The 20,730-nt window shown below is 44.7% G+C and overlaps 2 protein-coding genes across 2 annotated transcripts; one reads left to right on the top strand and one right to left on the bottom strand.

Annotated features, from left to right (window-relative positions):
* The first annotated feature begins 105 nt into the window (after positions 1-105).
* Positions 106-15,415, top strand: LOC108629397 (uncharacterized). The gene is made up of 11 exons (XM_018032042.2): positions 106-766; positions 848-1,019; positions 1,093-1,285; positions 1,358-1,638; positions 1,721-1,885; positions 1,953-2,025; positions 7,754-8,159; positions 9,016-9,282; positions 13,402-13,590; positions 13,669-13,804; positions 14,173-15,415. Exons 1-11 carry the CDS (start codon positions 496-498, stop codon positions 14,309-14,311), a joined length of 2,292 nt encoding a protein of 763 aa, XP_017887531.1. The 5' UTR covers positions 106-495; the 3' UTR covers positions 14,312-15,415.
* On the bottom strand, positions 15,338-20,587 carry eIF3a (eukaryotic translation initiation factor 3 subunit A). The gene is made up of 5 exons (XM_018032171.2): positions 20,377-20,587; positions 17,046-19,721; positions 16,691-16,968; positions 16,338-16,603; positions 15,338-16,256 (listed from the first exon to the last, which is right to left on the bottom strand). Exons 1-5 carry the CDS (start codon positions 20,423-20,425, stop codon positions 16,160-16,162), a joined length of 3,366 nt encoding a protein of 1,121 aa, XP_017887660.1. The 5' UTR covers positions 20,426-20,587; the 3' UTR covers positions 15,338-16,159.
* Positions 20,588-20,730: the final 143 nt, after the last annotated feature.

Here is a 20,730-nt window from a genome sequence, read left to right as displayed (position 1 = left end):
AATTCTATCAATTGTTCTAGCGTTAAACAATTCCGAAGCCGCTAAAGCGTGCTCTGGTACGCCTTTAAATTCCACGTTTAGGACTTTAACCGTATTGTCTTTTAGAATACCTCGTTAAATGCATTAACATCACGGGATGATTTACAGAGTAATCTATCGTACGACATTTAATGTACAATCGAATGAATTCAATTTGAAACTAATGTTTAACGAAAATAATGATAAAAAGAGAAGCTGTATACCTTCGTAAATTGTTCTCAAAATGTTATGAAAGTACCGGTAGCGTCATCATTGGAGAGAAAAGAGGAATCATACTCTGCCGATAATATACAAGCAAGAACCTTTTAGGTTATAATCTACGAAGCGAAATTATTTTTCTGTTGTCTATTAATAAAGTTCCTACAGTCTGCTAAACGGCCTTGTATTAATAATAATTGTACCGTACATTCGTAGCTATATTTTCTTGACAGTGACAAATAAAAGATTCGTTCAACAATGGAAGAAACAAGTCACGAGAAACGCAAAACTTGGACTGATGAAGAACGATTGGAACTTGCCGCGAAATTAGATGCCGAATTAGACGAATATATCAACAATTTAGAAAAGAAACAGTATACCGAAGGATGGCCAGAAGATCGATGGGAAGAGGAAATGGAAAAGCATCCTTTTTTTATGAAAAAGGCGCCAGAACCCGGAGAAGAACTCTCTCCCTTGATGGAAGGACTGCAGCAACTGAAGTACGCAGAGGACGAAAATACGCCAGAGGGTTCGAATTAATTTATTTACGAGTCTGTTGACATAAATTAAAGCCTGCAGCTGTTGACGAAAGTCTGCATGTTTCTTATAGAACTTGCAAATAATTACAAGGACGATGGAAATTTCAATTACAAATATAAAAAGTATAGATTAGCTGTTCTAAGTTACACAGAAGGTATAAAAACCAAGTGCAAAGATTCTGATTTGATGGCTCAGCTGTATAATAATAGAGCTGCTGCACAACTTATGTTAAAGAATTATAGGTATTATTTTTAATGGGATCAAATATGTTCAAATCTATTTTGTGGCAATGTTGTTAATTTTTCTTTTGTATAGATCTAGTTTAAATGATTGCAAGCTTGCTTTGAAATTGAAACCAAATTATGTAAAAGTTTTAAACAGAGCTGCTACTTGTTGTTTCCATATAAAAGATTACAATCAATGCATAGATTTCTGTGATCAATTGCTCAGTGACTCTCCTACTGACAAAACGATATTAAATTTCAAGTCTCAAGCAATGGATGCCAGAGTAAGATATATTTGTGAACATATCGTTATTATATTATGCATATACGTGTACTTGGAGTTACAAAATTTGCAGGAACATTTAAAAAGAGATAAAAGAAAGCAAGATAGATTAGAAAAGAAATTAGATAAAGAAGAACAAGAATTGATAGATATCATAAAGAACAAGGGGATTAATTTAGAATTAACAGAGGGGAAGAGAAGTCCTGATTTAAAGGACTTGGAACCTCAAGTGCCGCAGATAGCACAGAGTAGGGTTCACTTGGATGAACACAATAAGCTTATTTGGCCAGTAATGATTTTATATCCAGAAACGCAACAGACTGATTTTATACAAAATTTTCACGAGGACACAACGTAAGTTTTGACAATAAAAATTCGTAATTGAACCGATAGAAAACCGGGAATAAAAATTCAGAGAGTAAATCTATTTGTTCAGACTGTTAGAACAATTGGAACTATTATTTACCGAACCACCGGAGTGGGATTCAAAAAAACGTTATACTACTCGGAATATAAATGTTTACTTTGAAGGCAAAGATAAATGTTCGTTGCATAAAGTAAACTATCGACATACTCTGGGGGAAATATTGAAAGATCCGCGGTAAGTTCGTAAATTATAACGCAAGCCATCGTTAAAGTCGCGATCGAATGTAAAATAAAAATTTCAGATTCATCGTCCGCGGCGGAACTCCAGCGTTTTTGATATTCGTGAAATCCAGCGAAGCGGAGAAGCGATTTTTAGCTAACTATTGAATTATTATAAATAAACTTAAAAAAAGGAATTACCTGAAAGAGTGTTATGTTCTTTTTCATCCCCCCAAAACGATTAAAGGAAAGAGATTCATTTCGTAACGAGAACGGAAAGAAGGGATCCGATGGCGGCAAGGTTCAGGACTGTGTGGTGGTGCCACCTGCAACACCTGCCGGAGCCAGGTGGGCAGTGGGCATAAAGAGTTGGGGCCTCAGTAAGAAAGTCCGGGCTCCAGTCCGATAGACGCTGTAGAACCTGCGAATACGTTCGAACGTAGGACGTTCTCGCGGTCGCCTCCCGCGAAATTGTGCTAATTAGACAAACAGAAAAGTGTCGAGTTCGTGCCAAGGATATTACCGAGAACATCGGGAATCGGTGAACGTCAAAGATCATCAGGTTGAAGTTTGAATCGTGGAACAAGAACGAACATTGTAGCGTGGGAGAGAAGCGGAACCGGACGCAAACGATGCCAAAGCGATGCAGGCAACATTTTTTACTTGATCTTGCTTCTTGTCCCAATAATTTTCTCTTCGATCGTAGATCGGTAGCGTTCACCTCTAATTCTACTTAACGTTTAGATCAGAAAGAAGAACGACAACGATAGATTCTATCTCTTATAAGTAATAACTTTGTTCGAGTTTGATCTGACACTAATGTGTATCTATTCGCGTTCGTTGAATAATGAGATAGATCTACGTTTCTCGTTCCTGAAATGTTTAATCTAGGATTTTTGAGCGAGATTAATCCTTTTGCATACGGTTTTGCATGCTTATATTTCGTAACCTTTATTGCCCCGCGGAGTGATTATACATATGCAGATTCGTTTAAACATTGACCAACGTGCGATTGCATAGGAATGGGGTTGCACCGATATCGTCAGATCGATAAAAATCGCTCGTTTCCGGGCTTAAAGATTTTTTCGAAAACAAAACACGATCGCCACGATTGAACGAACGGGAGAATAAAGAAGGACCGCGTTCACGAAGTGAATCAGTGTCGGATACGCTACAACTGACGTGATGTTATTAGTACATACCGATGAGACAATGGCGCGCGTTAAATTATTCATGAGGTCATTGTTGCATCGTAACGCAGATTCAAACGTCGACCAGTTTGAACCGTGATGAAACCGTTGCCGTTCGACTCGCCGAAATTTGATCGAAATTGCGAACGATTTCCATCCCGTTGATCCTATTGCGACTCGCGATCGGTGATACGTGTCGCGATCAAATTAATCGTGTCGAGATCGGGAGTGTTACGGTGCTCGTGCGTCTCGTGAGAACAGTTTCGTAATGGAATTATTTCTGGAAGAACCGTAAGGAAATTACGCATCCTACTGTAATTACGTATACGTGCTCTTAACTGCCTTTCTCTCATCCTTCCTCCCCACTATCATCTTTCCGTCCTTTTCGTCCTTGCAAAATGGTTATCCCGTTCGATGACAAGAAAGAAAGGGAACACGAACCGCGCATCGATCGGATAAAATTAAATACTCTTTTTATCTCGATTCCAGTCACGTCCTTCAAGATAAAATTGACTGTAACACGCTCTCTGCAACGCTTTTATGCCTGTCCGTACGCGTAAACGTCGCACGGACAGTTCGATCGGCATAAACAATTTTTAACTCCGCGACCATCCCGATAATAGGATAATTCGAGGAACAAAAATAAATTCGCATTCAATGGATCGAATGTAACACGTTGGTAAATTTATTATCTCAGAGATAGCGTTAGACGAGCTGCTGCGAGAGGAGAGGAGAGGAAACGGGTTGGTTTCACGATGGTACGCCGCTCGGTGGGAGACTGTTACGTGTCCTAGTTTCACGGTGGACCACGACCACGATCCTCGATGCATCTTTGTCCGATGCCCCGAAGCAAATGACCGGGTGGGACACGGATACGGGCACGGGCACGAATACACGTCGATGGAGTTGCGTCAGTTGGATAAGAAAAATCCGCGAGCCGATCCCGGCGACCGGTTGTAACCGACGAGTCAATCCGTTCGAAGGGGGGGAAAAAAATACCCGGGATATATCGTATGCGAGCGAGCTCGAGTCGCGTTGCGTTCGGAGAGACATACCGAAGATAGCTATCTCGGGGCAGTGCAGCCCGGCAAAAAGAGAAATTCTACGGTAGACGGAACGGTTTACGTTTACGAGTACTGAGAAAATATACCGTGCATCGTGCGTACGCGCGATTGCGTGCGCGTGAAATTCGATAAACCGCTGTTACAACATTCAGTCTCTTTTTACGCGTGTCGCTATAAAAGATACATAATGTGTTTTAGTCGCTTAATACACGATACCCGCCTGATTCTAATCGTGCACATGTGATTTATTCTATTAGGTACGAAAAGCAATTCTATCGTTAAAATTAAACAAACGTCTCCCCGCGCGTAATCACTGCACTTTCTCTGTTGCTCTAATTATTTTCTGTATACTTAAATGCGATCGTGGCGCACGCGAAAATAACATCTCCCGTTTATCTCTCGACTGTCGTGCACCTCGCAGCGGTTCGGTTAATGAAAGTGTTGAAAAAAGGAACGAGAGAAAGTAGAATGAAAATATCGGAACGATGCTTTTCCCAAACCACTTCGTTCCGGGCTACCTTTTGTCTCTGCCTCCCTTTCTTTTTTTGTTTTTATTCGAGAAGAAATGATCGAGAAACAACGAGGAAAACAATGTCTCGATAGTGGGCAACGCTACAATAGAATTACGCTATAATGTGCGTCCCATCTCATGCAAGACTGTCACGAGCAGACAGATTCGGATCGTCGCCAAACCCTTTCTCTTTGTCAGCCCGCATCTCCCGTTTCCTTATTTTTTTGTCTTTCCTCGATCTCTATTTGTTTCACACCAGATTGTACGTGTGAAAAGAGAGTAATTGCGATTAATCAGAAGATTAGATATTAAACTATTTCATTCGTCGTCGCTATGTTTTGCGCGGTTAAGCTTCAGATAAGTTCTTCCGTCAGCAATTTCATAATGAAATTCTGTGAAAAATGAGAAAGTGTCCTCGGCTACTTTTGAGGAATGGCATGTAGGTACACGGTCTAACGACATTCAGTCGAGCTCATCGCGCCGCTTCTCTACATTCGGTCACACGTATTCTTATACGCTTCCTTCCTCCCTTCGCTGTTCCATTACTTTTGCCAATTTCTGAGTCTCCTCACCCGCGCCCCTTTGTTCCCTCACCTTTTCGCCGCGTTCTTTGCTGTCAGCTCCCTTTCCTCTGTTCCACGTCTTCTTTTTTCGCTTTTCCCCCGACGCCCGCTACTATCTTCCTTTTATAACCGCGGTCTCTTCATCTCCGTTGTCTATTTTGTACCCCCAGTTCTTTCACTTCTCTGTTCGTGACGGTAACTAAGAATCATCTTTAAATCCTGAATATTTATTGGGCGAATAACTCGAATTAATTTCAATCGTTCCGCCCGCTCGTAATACCGCGTCAATTTCCAATTAAGGAAATAAATTGCATAACATTGATCCTTGTGTAACCGTTCTACTCTTCTAAAGAGAAAAGGAACGTTGCTAATCAACTTGTAAGATAGATTCTGCGGGCCGTTATCGCTTTACATTAGCATAACTGGTATTAACGTCAAGGTCTGGCGGTGGCTAATTTTCATCGATGATTTCACGAACACCCGTGTGTGTCAACTCTCGAGCATTCGAGCACCGCAGCACTCGAAGCGGTTAAGTGATTCGCGAAAAAACGACGCATCCGCGGCAGCGCGAATGCAATATATCACGTTCGCGCAATTGCTGCTCCAGTTACGTCAAGAATACTACTCGGCTGGCGTTATTCACGAATACCAGCGTAAACTCATTTCGAGGGCGTTGAAAAGTAACTGAGATAAAAGAAGAAAAACGCGATTAAGCAACGGCGTTGATCGTCCTCGCTTTTGACGCATCAAAACGTCGGGCTTGCAACTTTATAAATAATTCGTGCGACGAATGCGTACATGTCGCGTTTTGATAACATCGTTAGACAAATCGTCGCGCGAGGTACTTTTTATTCATTCAAATATACATGTAAATGTCCGAATATATGTATGTCCACGAGTCCACCAGTCGTTGGAAGTGGTCGGTCCACACGAGCCTCGAATCTTATCTACGTTCCTTCTTCTTGTCCTTCTATTGTCGTCTTGTTCGCACAGGCTACACCGCTTAGTTTTACTCAACTGCGCGCTCGAATGACGAGCGATTCTTCGTTTCCATTGTAACCGCAGCTACCTATCGCCGAGACTTACGAGGACCGCGTATTGTTTACAGTTGACAGAACGCGGAACGGCGAACGAGAGAGAAGAGAACGATCGAGCACGCTGAGAAATCTGGAGAAGAATCGGGAAGCATCGTAGATACAAAATTACGGGACGTCCGGCACAATAAGTTCCAGTAAAAAGAGGAAGAGAAAAGTGGATGGAGAAGCAGGCACGATACATGGCTTGACACAATTTCGAGGGACGCGCGCACGAATACCGATCGTTCGTCGCAGATTCTGTAGTTTATTACAAGACCGAAGATCGAACGCTGTTCGTTCGACTTTTATACTTCTCCTCTCTCTCGATATCTATGTACACGCGCGTAGGTACCTATGTAGCGCGCTTACCTCCAGAGTCTTCGAGTATCACGGCACATGTCTTCGAGCAAGGAACACAGACGGAATTTAAGCTTTTTACGATTTCACCGGAACGGACCGTGGCCCAATTAATGCGATTACCATGCGCAGGAGGACGTTGAAATTTTAATTCGCGCGAGGGACAGAGAGTTTAACGTTTAACTGTGAGGAGGTCTCCTCGTGTACGTAAAGTGGTCGTTAAAAATAATACGGTGGGAAAAGGGAGGCGAGCGCGTGTACGTATCTTCGGCATGACACGAAAATCGGGGGAATATTCATGAAAAAACACGCTAAGGGAAGCTCGACTTCCGAAGGACACTCCCTTTATCATTCAAAGCAGCTAGAAGGAAAACGCGCGTGCACACAAAGGACAACGACGGGGCGTTTCACCGTTACATGCAAATAGAGCGTTTGCAGGTAACTCGTGGTCGGCAGCTTGGAAAACTTTCAGACACGTCTATGCGCGTACTTAATTGACAATTAAGCGGGAAAGAAGAAAGGAAAGAGAAAGAGAGGGAGAGAGAGAGAGAGAGAGAGAGAGGGAGCAATTTTCTCGTTTAGAGAGAAATAGCGAGGCTCCACGGGAAAACAATCTCTGCCGCGCGCGGTGTGGACGGTCACGGTGAAAAATTCAATTGCGGTCTTGAATCACTTCCCCTTGATAAAGAATCGCCCTGGAAGGAATTTCCGTTCGTACGCCCGAACCGTTTCCCTTCCCTTGCCTATCTTCCACGGGAACTTCTGAAAGAATAACTAGTCCCGGCTTCCGCTCGACGAGATCTGGATCCAACAGAAATTTATAATTGATAGACCATCGGATTCCTCTTTCATCGAGAAAGAAGCAATCGCGATCTTCGGAGATCGTTTCGACGAACCGAGAGAGCGATCAATCATTCAGACACTTGTTACGCGACGCTCGTCAAAAAGAAAAACGCGTCCCGAGTTCAACTACGATCTCGCAAACAATCGGAGAGAACTGATTCTTGTTGCTCGCTGTAAACCGAGACGCGATAAAAATGACTTTTATCAACGCTAACGAACGAGAAGCCAGGTAGAAGAGAATCGAGTCAAACGCGGCAACAGGTCGAGAACATTTAAATAGAGCAAAACGAGACCCTGTCCGACGCGTGGCGGGTCAATTTTCTTCAAAACGGTGAAAAGCAACTCACGAAACACGGCGAACCACTACGGGATCCACTACACGGGCTCGTACGCGTACAGCAACGGAGCACCGAGCGTGTACAGCAGCTATCCGGCGCACCACGGTGGCTTCGTTCAGCCCCATCTCCATGAGGATTACCGGCCGATTTACTTTTACGTAGCCCAGCCGTACACCATACCATATACGTTCGCCAAGAGACCAAGACCGTCCTCCTCGTCGCTCCTCAGGACCGGGAAACCACGTCGCGTAAAATTCTCCAAAAACCAGGACTTCGCGCAGAAGATCAAGCAGGGCGAGTTCTCGAGGAGCCTCAGCCAGGTGCACTTCGTCGAGAATCAGGGACAAGGTATGCATCCAAGCAGTAACTTAGTTTGGATAGTTCGCGATATACGTGATACACGAAAATTGTACATAGCACGGTCGAGGGGATGAAAAACGTTTGTAGAAGCACGGACGAGTCGCTTTCACGCCCGTGGATTTTTCTAGCAGACCGGATAATTGTTGCGAAAGCGGCATAGTTTCTGTGGCATAATTTAAATAGTTGCCGTCGTCGAGTAGACTACTACTACTACTACTATTACTACTACTAGCGATGCCCACGCGGACAGTGGTGCAGCGTCTTGCGTTCCGCGTCCATATAGAAGCGCGTGCAAAGTATTCGTCGTATCCATGGTTGCTTTGCTGAAAAGAGAAACCGCTTCGAGAGAAAGGAACGTTTTCCAAATATGAAGCGCCATTCCAATGAGCAGACCGGCGGCGCTTCGTATTTGGGCGAGAGACACGCACTGTCTCTGAATAGTTCTCGCATAGAAGGAAACGAATGGAAAAAACCTTTGTGAGCAGTATTTAGACCTCGCGTCAAACGCGTTTCGTAGCGAACTTGAAAGCGAGTTCGCGTTAAGAGCGACATTTTCTCTCCGGGCACCAATTGCGATTTAAACGTTCGCGGAACCTCTCGTTCATCATTGTTGATAGAAAACGCACTCGTTATGCGCATCCCAGCTGCGTTTAGCAAAGTTTAATTACGTAGAGGAATGCACCGTGCGCGAACTTGTTTCCTGTCACAGTATAGAAACTTCATTGAAGTTCCAAGGCTCGGCCACCACCACTACCCCCTTTGGCCTCGCCTCGGAATGAACGGAATGCGGGGGGTCCTCGCATCCGGTATGACTCTCCACTTCTTTCGCTGCTCCTCTGTTCAGTGATCTCAAACTATCCGAAGGCTGGTCCGGCCCGTGATCCAAGGATGACGTCTATGTTCCGGAGGGGTACCATCTTCGCGACGTTCTTCCTCTCGCTGCTGGGCGGTGGCTTGGTCTGCGCTGCTCTGGTCACCCAACACTGGGTAGAAGCGCGACCTCTGAGGACGCCGAACCCTCAAGAGAGCGCCGGCCGGGTCCACTTCGGGCTTCTGCAGGGAAAGAAGGAACTGAACGTCGCCTACGGCTGGAGAACTTATCACATATCCGGTATGTTATCAAACGTACTACAAGTCTGTTCGTTCATCGACTTCGTACCCTTGAATCGAAGGTCTTTAAAAGAGAAGGTAAAAGACGTGCTGGTGCGCGTCGTCGTGAACCTCGCCAGCCACGATCAGTACTCGATTCAATTTACGAGCAGACTCATCAGTTAAAACACCAGCCACGTAGTTTTTCAGCACGATTCGTGCACTGGACGCGTATACTCGTCCGTTAAATTATTCAATCCGTCCCTCGACGGCTAATCTTAGTTTCTGACGAGTTTCTTACCCGCGCAACATGTTTTACATAACTATCCTTCGCCGTGGAACCGATCTCTATCACGGGAAGAAACACCGAGCACAATGGCCCGAGTCTTCAGCCGCGCAACTTCCGTCGACGGTAATCGCCTAATCGATGATTAATCGAGATCCTTTTTTTCGCTTTGCTCGATGACCCCATTATACATAGTTATAACGGGCAACGAATAATTAATTACCGATTCACCCGGTATACTCTATGTTGTACGTAGTAGACTTTGATTTTCGCTGGTAAAATTTAGCATACGGCAAACCCGGGTAACACGAGTTATCGTCGCGGAGAACCGCACAGGGAAGATTCTCCGGTGCTTGAGGGGTACTCCGGCGCGATACTGGGGCCATAAATTCAATCGGATAGTCGGCCAGACCCGAGAATCTCATTCGGCATAACTGTACCTGCACGCGATTTCTGCGGTAGATCGTGAGTTGCGCGCGTATCACCCATAAATCTATCATTTGATAATCCTCGCGTTCCGATCGGTTTCGTTCGTTCGGATCCCATTTCGTTTAATGATCGCGAAATCGTGGTAACCCGTGCCCATGAGAAATCCGCCGACCTATTCGTCAACGCGCCTAAACGTTCCTATTCCTCTATGTATGTATATCTATGCAGTACGTTTCTGACCCGAATTGCGTCGTGATTAATCACGGGAATACGAATCTTGCCGAGGTACAAAGTTTCAGTCTCGACAGTCGCTATGAATGTTGCCGCATTCTAGACGTAAGTTTACTTTTCATTATATATAAACGACGAGAGTTGCTCGCATCGCGTGTCCCGATATTGAATTATTCTCGTTATTGTCCGAGGAAACTGTTATCATGCCATAAGCGGTGACCACGAGCCACGATGCCGGCCAGGGGCACTCGACCGAAAATACCCGTTCCCTGTTTTAGCATCTTACCCCCTAACCGATTTCTGAACAAACGTTCCGCTAGTTGGAAACGTTCGAGCAATAATACTTCTGCTTGATGAATCTCGATTCATCGAGCGATCGACTATCGGAGATTTCTGTGATTTATCGAGCGACTGGCAGTCGGAGATTTCTGTAAATCGAAAGGATGGTCGGATAATCGAGAGGGTTGCCAGATGCTTTGCATCTGTGCCAGTGATTTTTTTTGTAACTTCGTATCAGACATCTCGGAATCCAATTTCATCGCGGCGTTCCCTGCTCCTCGCGAGATATCCGTTTTTGTACTAGAAACCGTTCTCCGTTGCATTCGCAATTCGACGAGATAGTATTTTCCCGCGCGCGCTTCCGTTCGTTCCCAAAATTCCCAATCGCCCGAGTCTAAGGTCTAACTTTAAGCGGAAGTTCGTATTCCGGCCTCGAAGTCTCCGGCATGTAGGTCGGATAGTTAACGAAGACGAACGCGAAATCCAATAATTTTGATAACTCGGTTACGAATTAATAGAAATCGTATCCCTTGTTCAATTTATACCATGTAGAACGCAATTATTTTTAACGGGAATTTCGTGTTACGCTGCTCGACAACTCCGAAGTTCAATGTACAGATTGGAGAACCTATGGAAATTAGAGAATGTAGCGGAACGGTAATTGGACCCTCGTGGCTAAGTAGTTTGACCCAGTGGCAACCAAGTGTCGAATATCAACCGCGTTGCAATTCTTATCGCAAACGATTCTCGCTTTTGGCCGATATGTACTCCGTCTTCGAAAACCACGAATAAATATCGATTGGTAATCGCGTTAAGAATATTCTTCTATAAGAATATGATTTGTCAACGAAAGTCTGTCCCGTGTTTACGTCGGATAAAAATAAACCGCGGCCGCTGACCAGGCTGGCCTAGAAAGTGGTGTCAACGATGATGCTCCATCGGAGATCGCGGCATAATAAGCCCCGTTAGTTGGCTATCGTAGCTCACTATCGCGTTCGCTGCGAGAGTAGTGAGCTCCAGCCACCGAATCGAAATCAGATCAGGTTCGAGTCGTGCTTTGAAGAAAAACAATACGGACACGCGTCGCAAGAAGAAACGAGCGTTTCTCCCTCGCCGTGGGATGGACTGGTCTTTAGGGACGTGCGAGGAACGCGTGCATGCTGGTTCGATTACAATCAGCTAGACTGCGGAGTATCGTACAATATCTTGCTAAAGTTTTCCAACGTCGAAACGACTAATAATGTAACGTCCGTTTCTCGGTTCCGATGTTCGAAACTTTTGAACGACAGTGTACGTGATTACTGTACCTGACTCGTGTCTCCTCGCGAACGTGAGGTCAATAACAGACTCTTTGTTTTATTGTACCTGCGAACGACGAGACCATTGATATGCGTGTCGCGATGAAATCGGCGTAATCGTTTATTAGTTCCGCATCCACCCTCCCGGCGTCGTTCATTGATAATCAAAGAAAGAATTAATCACACCGATACACGCGATTACCTGTTCGTGTTTCCTTTGATCGTTCATTCAACGCCGAACGCTTTGCAGTAGGCGAGTTACGACAAAAGCGAACGTTAGTTGCGCGTATTGTTCTCTGTGAATGATGCTCGTTTTTCGTGTAATTGTAGCAGATTAGAGGTAGACTTTTTTTCTTTCATTTTTCTCACCGATCATAGGTCTTCTGTTGGTAGTTAACAGTTAGAGGGTTTCTACGACTATTAATTGGTGAAACCTTGTTAGAACAAATTCGTAGATCCTTGCGGATTCGGGAGTAAATTCGGTTAGGCTTCGAGTTGAGGATTTTAAAGCTTGCGATTGTACCTAAACAATCGTCGAATTTTGTATTTCGCGTACAACCGGATTACTCGATTGCGAGAGTCCAATTCCTGGTTGGGGATTTAATTAGCGGCAAAAAGTTTCGCGACACCGAAAGAAGGAGCGGTTGAATAGAGAGAGAGAAGAAACGCGGGCCCGAGGGAAAGATCCCGCGAGCGTTCGTAACAATAGAACCAGAAACTGGTTCCCGAGCTCGAGCGAGTCTACGCGCGGATACAAAAATTCACGACCGTTCCTCGTGGTCGACTTTCACGTGTTCGTATCGCCGATTCCTGACCACTGCTACGGGAACGTTAAAATTAAAGTCCCTTTGAGAACTTTCTCGGATACGTAGGTACGTAACGTGTATCGCGTTTCTTTGCTTTCGTGTCTTGTGCTACTTGGATATTATCTTTCAAAACTTCATTTTCTTCCTTTTTACAAATTTAATTCCTGTACTTCTGCTCCTTCGGTATGGTTAATAAAATGTTGGTACCCGAGGACGCGCAGATGGAATTTATATAATATTATTTCATAAGGAAAAGAGAACGATATAAGATTAAAGTCTGGGGACAGTATCTCCTGAGAGAGATTCCTCGGATGTCTGGTGTTTCGTGGACGCAAGCTGTTAACTCGGCGAGATTTGGGAGAACCCCGTCCGACGCCCGAGGCTAATTAAATAGCCCGTTATTTGCGGTGCAATATAACTTGAACTGGCCAAAGCGAGAGTGTTTATCGTACGTTTAATTATTTATTACGCGCTACGATAACTTTACCGGGATCCAGCGTGCGATTCGGTTTACATTTAGTTGCTGGGAAAAGGTGAACTTGGAGTGTTGATGAAATTTTCTCGACGGACGCTGGTACTAAATTAATGGCACGCTAATGAAACGCCGCGTTATTTCGTTGCGTTGTTTTACTTGCGATTTTTACAAATTAATATCTAACGGATATTTGCATGGTTGAATGTGAGTCAGTGATCGCGAGATAATCAGGACCGGGTCATTGATTTTTACTGGCTGGCGCTAACAGGGCAGAAAGAGAGCCTGTTATTAAAGTTACCGGGATAAAGCGATCGTTCGTTTGTTCGTCTCGTTCCAGTGCCTCAAATGATCAAGCAAGACCCGACGGTGATGTCCTGGGGCCTGTGGATCAGCACTTTGACGACGACCTCGGCTGCTCTCGTCACCGCTGCTCTGGCTGCTCTCCTCGCGGTTCTCAACACAGCCACTTCCCCCAGGTCAAAGATCCTCTCGGATCCCGGGGTGTACTTCATCAATATCTTAACGCGTAAGCGAAACGAAGCGAAGATATTCGAAACTCTCTTTAGGAAAAATGTGTGTATCGCATCGTAACTGATATTCCCAGTGTTGATGTGCATGGCGAGCACGAGCACCTGGTTGGCACAGTATTACACGAAGCTATACTTCAATGTGCTTCCAAAGGAGGACATCGACAATATGTGGACTAGCGAAGGCTCCGCCGAGCTTGGTTATTCATTTTGGTAAGAGACTTCTTTCATTCTTCTGGCCGGTAGCGAGGATGCATTCATCAATAACAAAAACTCTCGGTCGAGCTTCACCGATGATCCTCGTGGAGTCGTACCTGTTGGCAAGTTTTATGCACGCCATCCGATATCCGTGGACGTTTTTCGATTTCCAGTAATGCTCCCGGGGTTCTTTTCACGTCGAGAATAGGAGTAGCGAGTACGAGAATAATCGCGGCTTCGAATCGTCACAAGTTTCGCTTCACTCCTCGTCGAGACGCACAGTAATATTTTATTTAACAACGGGGAAAATAGAATAGAACCCGGAGGAGAATAAATTGGATTTTAGAAGACGCGTTACGATTCGCCATGTATTGTTGTTTCAGGCTGGTGGTGTGTGCCGGCGTGGTGCATTTAATCAGCATAGCGCTGGTCGGCTGGGGCTCAGGACGGGACAAGATAGAACGACTAGAGACAATTCCGGCGCTGGAGGAAAAGACAGCAGCGGCAATAATGCTGTATTGAACACCAGCGACTCCCGAGAGTCGGACTCAAAGACGGGAGAAAGAGAGATCCATCAGAAGAATTGCATTTTGTACGGAGTAACGCTCGCGTGTCTGTCTGCTCGCACGTCTGTCCGCGGCATGTCGACGACGTGGAGAGTGCAGAGTCGCAGAAAAAGCCGGAGTCGATTCGGAGGAAAGCAGACCGCGATATTTTCTGCTGTTTTTCGAGAGGCGACAAGTTCCTAGATGTCTATTAGCACGCTTAGCATCGTAGCTTTAAAAGGAAAGGAAGAAAACGGGCACGTTAACGGGATTCGAAACCATCGTACGTCGTCGAACTCGAAATTGGAAAAATTCTTCGTAGGTAGTTTCAGTTGTACGATTCAATTACTGCACGATGATACACACGCGAATTCCTTTCGGAAATGAAATAAATATGAATTATACATCGACGCATGGAATCGAAATTAAAATTTCGTGAAATCGAGCGCAAGAGGGGATTGCGATTTCCAATCGATCGGAACATTAGTTTCTGGTCGAATGTTTTCCATTTTTTGTAAAAAAAAAGCAAGAAATGTAGTCACGAGATTCTCAGACTGCTGAAATTATCGACAATGGAAATCAGGCCCGTGTTGTAATTAATCGTTCCCGTGCGAAATTGCATCGTAATATCGCGTGATTCGAAACATTCTTAATAATTTAGCACGCGTTTGACAAAGTGTGCGCTACGTACGATTTGGCTGTAACCCTTTTTGAGAAGTATTTTGTTATAGCCATAAAGCCTTGCTATATCTTTACTATTCTTTTATTCTCTACTTTTTACAGATGTTTGTTAATCCTTATTCGATCGTTTAGGAACTTCCAAGCGCTTCTCGCGTACAATACGATTAACAACTAGAATCGTAAGTATAGCAAATATCTTGCCTTTTAGCTGAACGAAAGCAAAAGAAAGGATGAGTTCGTTAGTAAAACAATGCGTTCATATCATGTTTAAATCCATGTTCGAAACGATAAGTAGGATGTAAATAGAAACGGAATTCGATACTCTGTAGTGATTTATTTATTATGTAGTATCTTAATTATTAACTATATCATAAATGTAATAAAACAATTAAAAAGACAATACGGATGAGATGCGTAGATCTGCATTTATACCAATGGTTCAGAGGTTTATTCTTACGTTCATCTCAAAATTCTTACGCATTATCGTACAAGCTTTAAAAAAATCGTTGTTTCGGATCTGTGCGGAAGGTCGATAGATCCTTTGAATTCACATGATCGTATCTTTCCCAGGAAAATAATCTACGTCGGTTTTATAAAAAAAACTTAGCGTAATTACTGGGATACGAGAAAATTTTATTCAACCCTTTGAGACTTCGAACGTCCGGTAATTAGGATCAGTCTAGCCAAATCGACTCGAATGATTCGAAACCCTTCATGCTCTGTACATAGGTTCTTGCGTCGTATGTATACTGTGAGCTTTTCGTATTCTGTTTTGTTTATTTTTTACAGATACATATAACGCAGCGCGGTCGAGATTTAGAAAATTCATTTCGCACGGCTTACAAAAATCATAAAAACAAAAATCTTATTCTCGTTTGTTAATAGTATCAAGTTTCATTAATAGTTTCTCGCGATGCACGCGTGAATTAGCTATATGACCCATCGATCGATCTTTGTGCTTTTGTTTCCTGTTTACAGTTATTATTACGAGAGCACGGTTTGGAGAGAAATCAAGTGGTGCACAAAACAGTATAAGTTGGGCCCATCTGTGGTTGTCAGGCAAATTGTCTAACTGCGTATTATGCACTGTTCTCGAATTATGATTAACTTGATGCTTCTATGGGTAGTTGTCGAGGTCCAATCGTTAACGCCGGCTCACGTGGGACCAGCCATCGTCCTCCGTAGCTCGCCGTCTCTCCTCTTGTTTCGGTGGAAGTCTCTCCTCCTTAACGTCGTCTCGCCTATTAAAAGATGTTATCGTTTATAGTATGTACTAAATTGTAATAGTATGTTTTAAATTAATAGGTTCCAGAATTACTTACTTCTCGAGCCGTCTCGACATTTCCCGAGACGAATTTTGTATCGCGTCGTTCTTGTCGCGCCAATTTTGACTGCCGAAATTTCGCGTCGTATCCTCGCGTCGACCATCACGGCGATCATCGCGACGGTCATCTCGACGATCATCACGTCGATCATCTCGACGTCGATCATCTCGATCGTCACGACGTTCGTGTCCGCCGCGACGATCAGGCATTCTACCGCGAGTACGAGGTCCATCAGATATCGGGTCACGCGGAATATCGCGTATCTGTAAAATTCAGTTAAAAAACATTGGATTTTACAGCTCGTTAAAAATTATTTTTATTTTTTATTTTACTAATGATAAATCGCTTACCGGGCGTCCATCTATACCGCGATCTTTATCTATTCGATCCCGATCTCTGTCCCTCTCGCCCCTATCCCTTTCTCTGTCTCTGTCCCTTGTGTCATCCTTATCGTAGTCGTCTTTCGTCGTTCGCCATCTATCAACGGTATCTTTCTTCGGTCTATCATCCTTATCATCCTTTCGCCATTTGTCCGCTTCTCTCGTCGCGTCGCGTCTCTTCCAGCGAGTAGATTCTTCCTTGACACCGTCGTCTTTCGCGTCGAGAGGACGGCGCCAAGACATTTCCACTGGAATCAAACAGGACGCGTGAAAAACCATCGAACATTTTAACGAAATATATAGTACGAACAAACATGCCAATTACCTGGTTTGTCTTGTACGCGATGGGTGCGCTCTCCGCCACGTCGCCACGTGTCCGTCAACTCTCTTTCCTTCTGTCTCTCCTCCTCCAGCTTTCTCTCTATCTCGGCTTCTCTGGCTCTTGTGATCTCTGCCTGCTTTTCGATCTTGGCCAAGCGTTCGGCTTCCTTGGCCTCTTCCTCGGCACGTCTCTGTTTCTCCTCCTCTTCTCGCTTGGTTCTCTCCTCTTCCATACGTCGTTTCTCTTCCTCTTGTTTGATACGTAGTTCCTCGAGACGTCTTCTCTCGATGGCCTCGGCTCGTTCCTTCTCCCATTTGGCCTTGCGTTCCGCTTTTCGTTCCATTTTCCGTTTCAATAGCCTTGCGGCCCGTTCCTCATTCAACATCTTCTCGAACTCCTTTAACTTCTCCAAGTAAATACTCTTACGTTCTGCCAGAATCTTCGCCATGAAATTGTCGTGATCCTCCTTCATTCTCGCCATGCGTTCACGAGTAGCGACAGCCTGCTGCCTTTCTTCGATGGCCGCGGCGATCCGTTCGGCCTCCTGTTGCTCCCACTGTTGTCTGGCCAATTCCATCTTTTCCTCTACAGCCTTTTCCAACAGCGGTATCTCTTCCAAACGTTTCGCGCGTTCCAAGTAGTCAATCCTCTTTTCCTGCGACTTCAACTTCTGTTGCATCTCCCTGCGCTCTTTCTGTAATTCTTCCGCCTCCCGAGCTGCGATCTGTTCCGCGTCTAGCTTCTTAATCTCATCCTCGTCTAACTTTTTCAACACCTTCTGACCGTGACTAGTTTGCGATATTTGCTGCATCTTTTCCTTCAAATGACGATCCTTGATCTGTTGAATCTCACTCTGCTGCCGTTTCCTCTCGCGCTCCTCCCTCTCTTGCTCGAGCCTCTTCTGCTCAGCCAACATCTGCTGTCTCTGCAGTTCCTCCTGTCTTCGCATTTCTTCCTCCTCGCGAACCGTGTTAATATGTTCGATATATTCCTTTCTCTCCTCTATAATTTTGTGTCTGCCCAAGATCCTCTGGTGTTCCTTCATCTTGGTCTCGTGGTAATGAGCCACCATGGCGCATCGCAATTTCTCACGTTCCACCTTCTTCTTGTTAGGATTGATCACGTTAATCGCTCGGTGTAGGACGGTGGCCATGTTCACAAGTTGGCAACGTATCTGTTCGGAGGGCATCGCTTGCAAAACGGGACCGTCCGGATGATCTTCCCTTTGCGCTTCCGACAAATCGACTCCGAAATGCACGCACTTCTTTCCATGGTTGATTCTTATCTGCATGTCGTTGTATCTCACGCAGTCCACCAACAGACGCTCCAGGTGGAAGTCGGTCGTAAATTTGGCGAGCTCCAAAAGTCGGGCGAACTGTATAGTCTGATAAACCTGAGATATTTGATGAACTAAGCGTACGAGGGTGACGTCTTGCAAGGCTGGAATATATTGAATCAACGGACTATTCTCGTCCGCCTGCAGTGTTTGAATCACGGAGTCTACACGGCTGCAGAGTTCCAGAGGATGAAACTCGACTTCCAACCATGAGTACAATTCTTGCAATTGCGGGGACGCTAGATTTACTATGTTCAGGCGGACGATATCTTTGAGCAGCGATACTCTCGTGGGCGGCTGCGTCAGTCCTAACAGGGTCGCGAGTTTTTGCGCTTTCTCCAACGGACTCTTGTCCGTTTCGATAAAACGATCGAATTCGGGGTGAGCCGATGGCAGTGGGATAGACAGGGTGGCCAATAACACGCGATTGGCCATTCTTTGCTGTTCCTCCAAAGACATGTTCTTTTTCATTTCACGGGAGAGCTGCAGCAATTTAAACAACGCGGCAGCATGGAAAAGGTAGTTGCCCGCCTTCCAGAAAACCATGGCCAATTTCTGATAATAATTGGCCATGGTTTTTGGTACCGGAAGCTTCTTAGATAAATTCATCATACCGTGCACGTCTTCGGAGGATTTGAACGCTTCTTGCCACAGTTCCATTTGTATCGCGGAATCGAGCTGATTCAGCCGCGTTTCCAAGTTCAGCTGCTGCGTCTCGGCTCTGTTCATCGAAACGTTCGAGACAAGTGCCGGCAATTTACAAATCTCCTCCAAATGTTTGCGCAGCTTTTCGCATAGCTTACGGAATTCAGTCTTACGATTATACTCGAGACAAAATTGAAAGGCCATGCGAGCGATATCGTGGTATAACGTCTCGACGTGAGCGTTCGTTCTCAATAATTCCAGGCACTGACAGTATGATTCCCAGAGAAATTTCACCCAAGGCGTCAGGATCGTGCGATCGCTACGATCCTGGGCATCTTCGCCACTGACCGCGGATAATAAAATACTTTCGGGCGTGGCCAGATTATCAAGATCATCTATATCTATCACCGCTTGTTGGCTTTGCTTCCGTGCCTGATTCGTTTTCTCCTCCGCCATACGCAAGTATCCGCGTATCACATTCTCCAAGCTTCCTACGTTTACTGATTGAAACATATTTCGGTACTGAAATAGGCCTTCCTTCGCTATGTGGGACTTCTTCAGTTCCACGCAAAGGTCCAAGTATTTGAACATGATCGGTTCCAACACCGACTCTGACCAATTGTACGTCCATTTTTTGTTCCGGAAGACTTCCTGTAAGGTATCTAATGCACGAGCTGGTTTTCCTACTTCTATGAATTCTGCAAGAAACAAAAAGGCACATGTTCTATGAAAAATCTCGTGAAAATGTCATATTTTAAGATAGTTTACCCTGACATAGTTATTGGCTGTGTTATATATCTACTGTTTATATAACAGAATAAATAAATAGCCAGGTTTACTGTCAAAGTCAATTGAATGTTAGTAACGTGAACGTTAAGAATTTTGGTAAGAAAACACAGCTTAAAAAAAGACTAAAAGACGAAGGATGAAAACGCTCGTGTTGTCAAAACGTGTACCGCACGCACAATCCTGTTTTAATGCATATGATTTCCTTTTTATCGCGCCACAACGTAAGAAACGAGAATGCTCGAACTTGTTCGCGATGCGCAATTACGATACGTTCCTTTTCCATAGCAAACGAATCACGAGAAAGTACTGTCCTGCGTGCATATGGTCGAGCAGAATGAATATTTTTAAAGGAATCGGATGGACGTGACTGCAGGCATCCCAGACGTAGCACAACAAGTAGAAAATACTGTTTGTACGAGCTAACCAATATCGTGAAATCAAACGATCGTGTCCGAAAGCGCGAAACTCTAAGCGTTTGTGTGAACAAGATGAAAGAATCTCTCGTAGATTAAATAAGCCATCGGCCATGTCACGTCGTATTGTTACGGAATCCGGTATACGTACCGTTTGCTCGTTTTAGAGCATTCTCAGGTCTTTGCCCGTATCGCGCCATTTTTTCGCACGAGTACAGTTAATTTCACACCATACACGCTATCGCGGAGTCCTGTGGATTTATTTGAAAAATCTACGATTTAAGGTTTTTCACGACGTTTCTTACAAGCACGACGGACCTCGACCGCGTGTACCGGATGAGAGGCGGCCACTACGGAAATATGGCTTCCCCGTAATATCCGAGTCAAATCACGCGATTCCAAATTCGAAAACGTTAGATCGATGGATATAGATGGTGAAAACGTTATGAAAAAACACGATTCAGTTTATTAACCTAATTTTACGAACGGCAGGAGAATTTTATCG

This window comes from Ceratina calcarata, unplaced genomic scaffold (genome assembly GCF_001652005.2).
Source record: "Ceratina calcarata isolate Rehan_Ccalc_2016 unplaced genomic scaffold, ASM165200v1 scaffold569.2, whole genome shotgun sequence".
Classification (NCBI taxonomy): Eukaryota; Metazoa; Arthropoda; class Insecta; order Hymenoptera; family Apidae; genus Ceratina; species Ceratina calcarata.
This window is presented reverse-complemented; position numbering and strand designations above follow the sequence as displayed.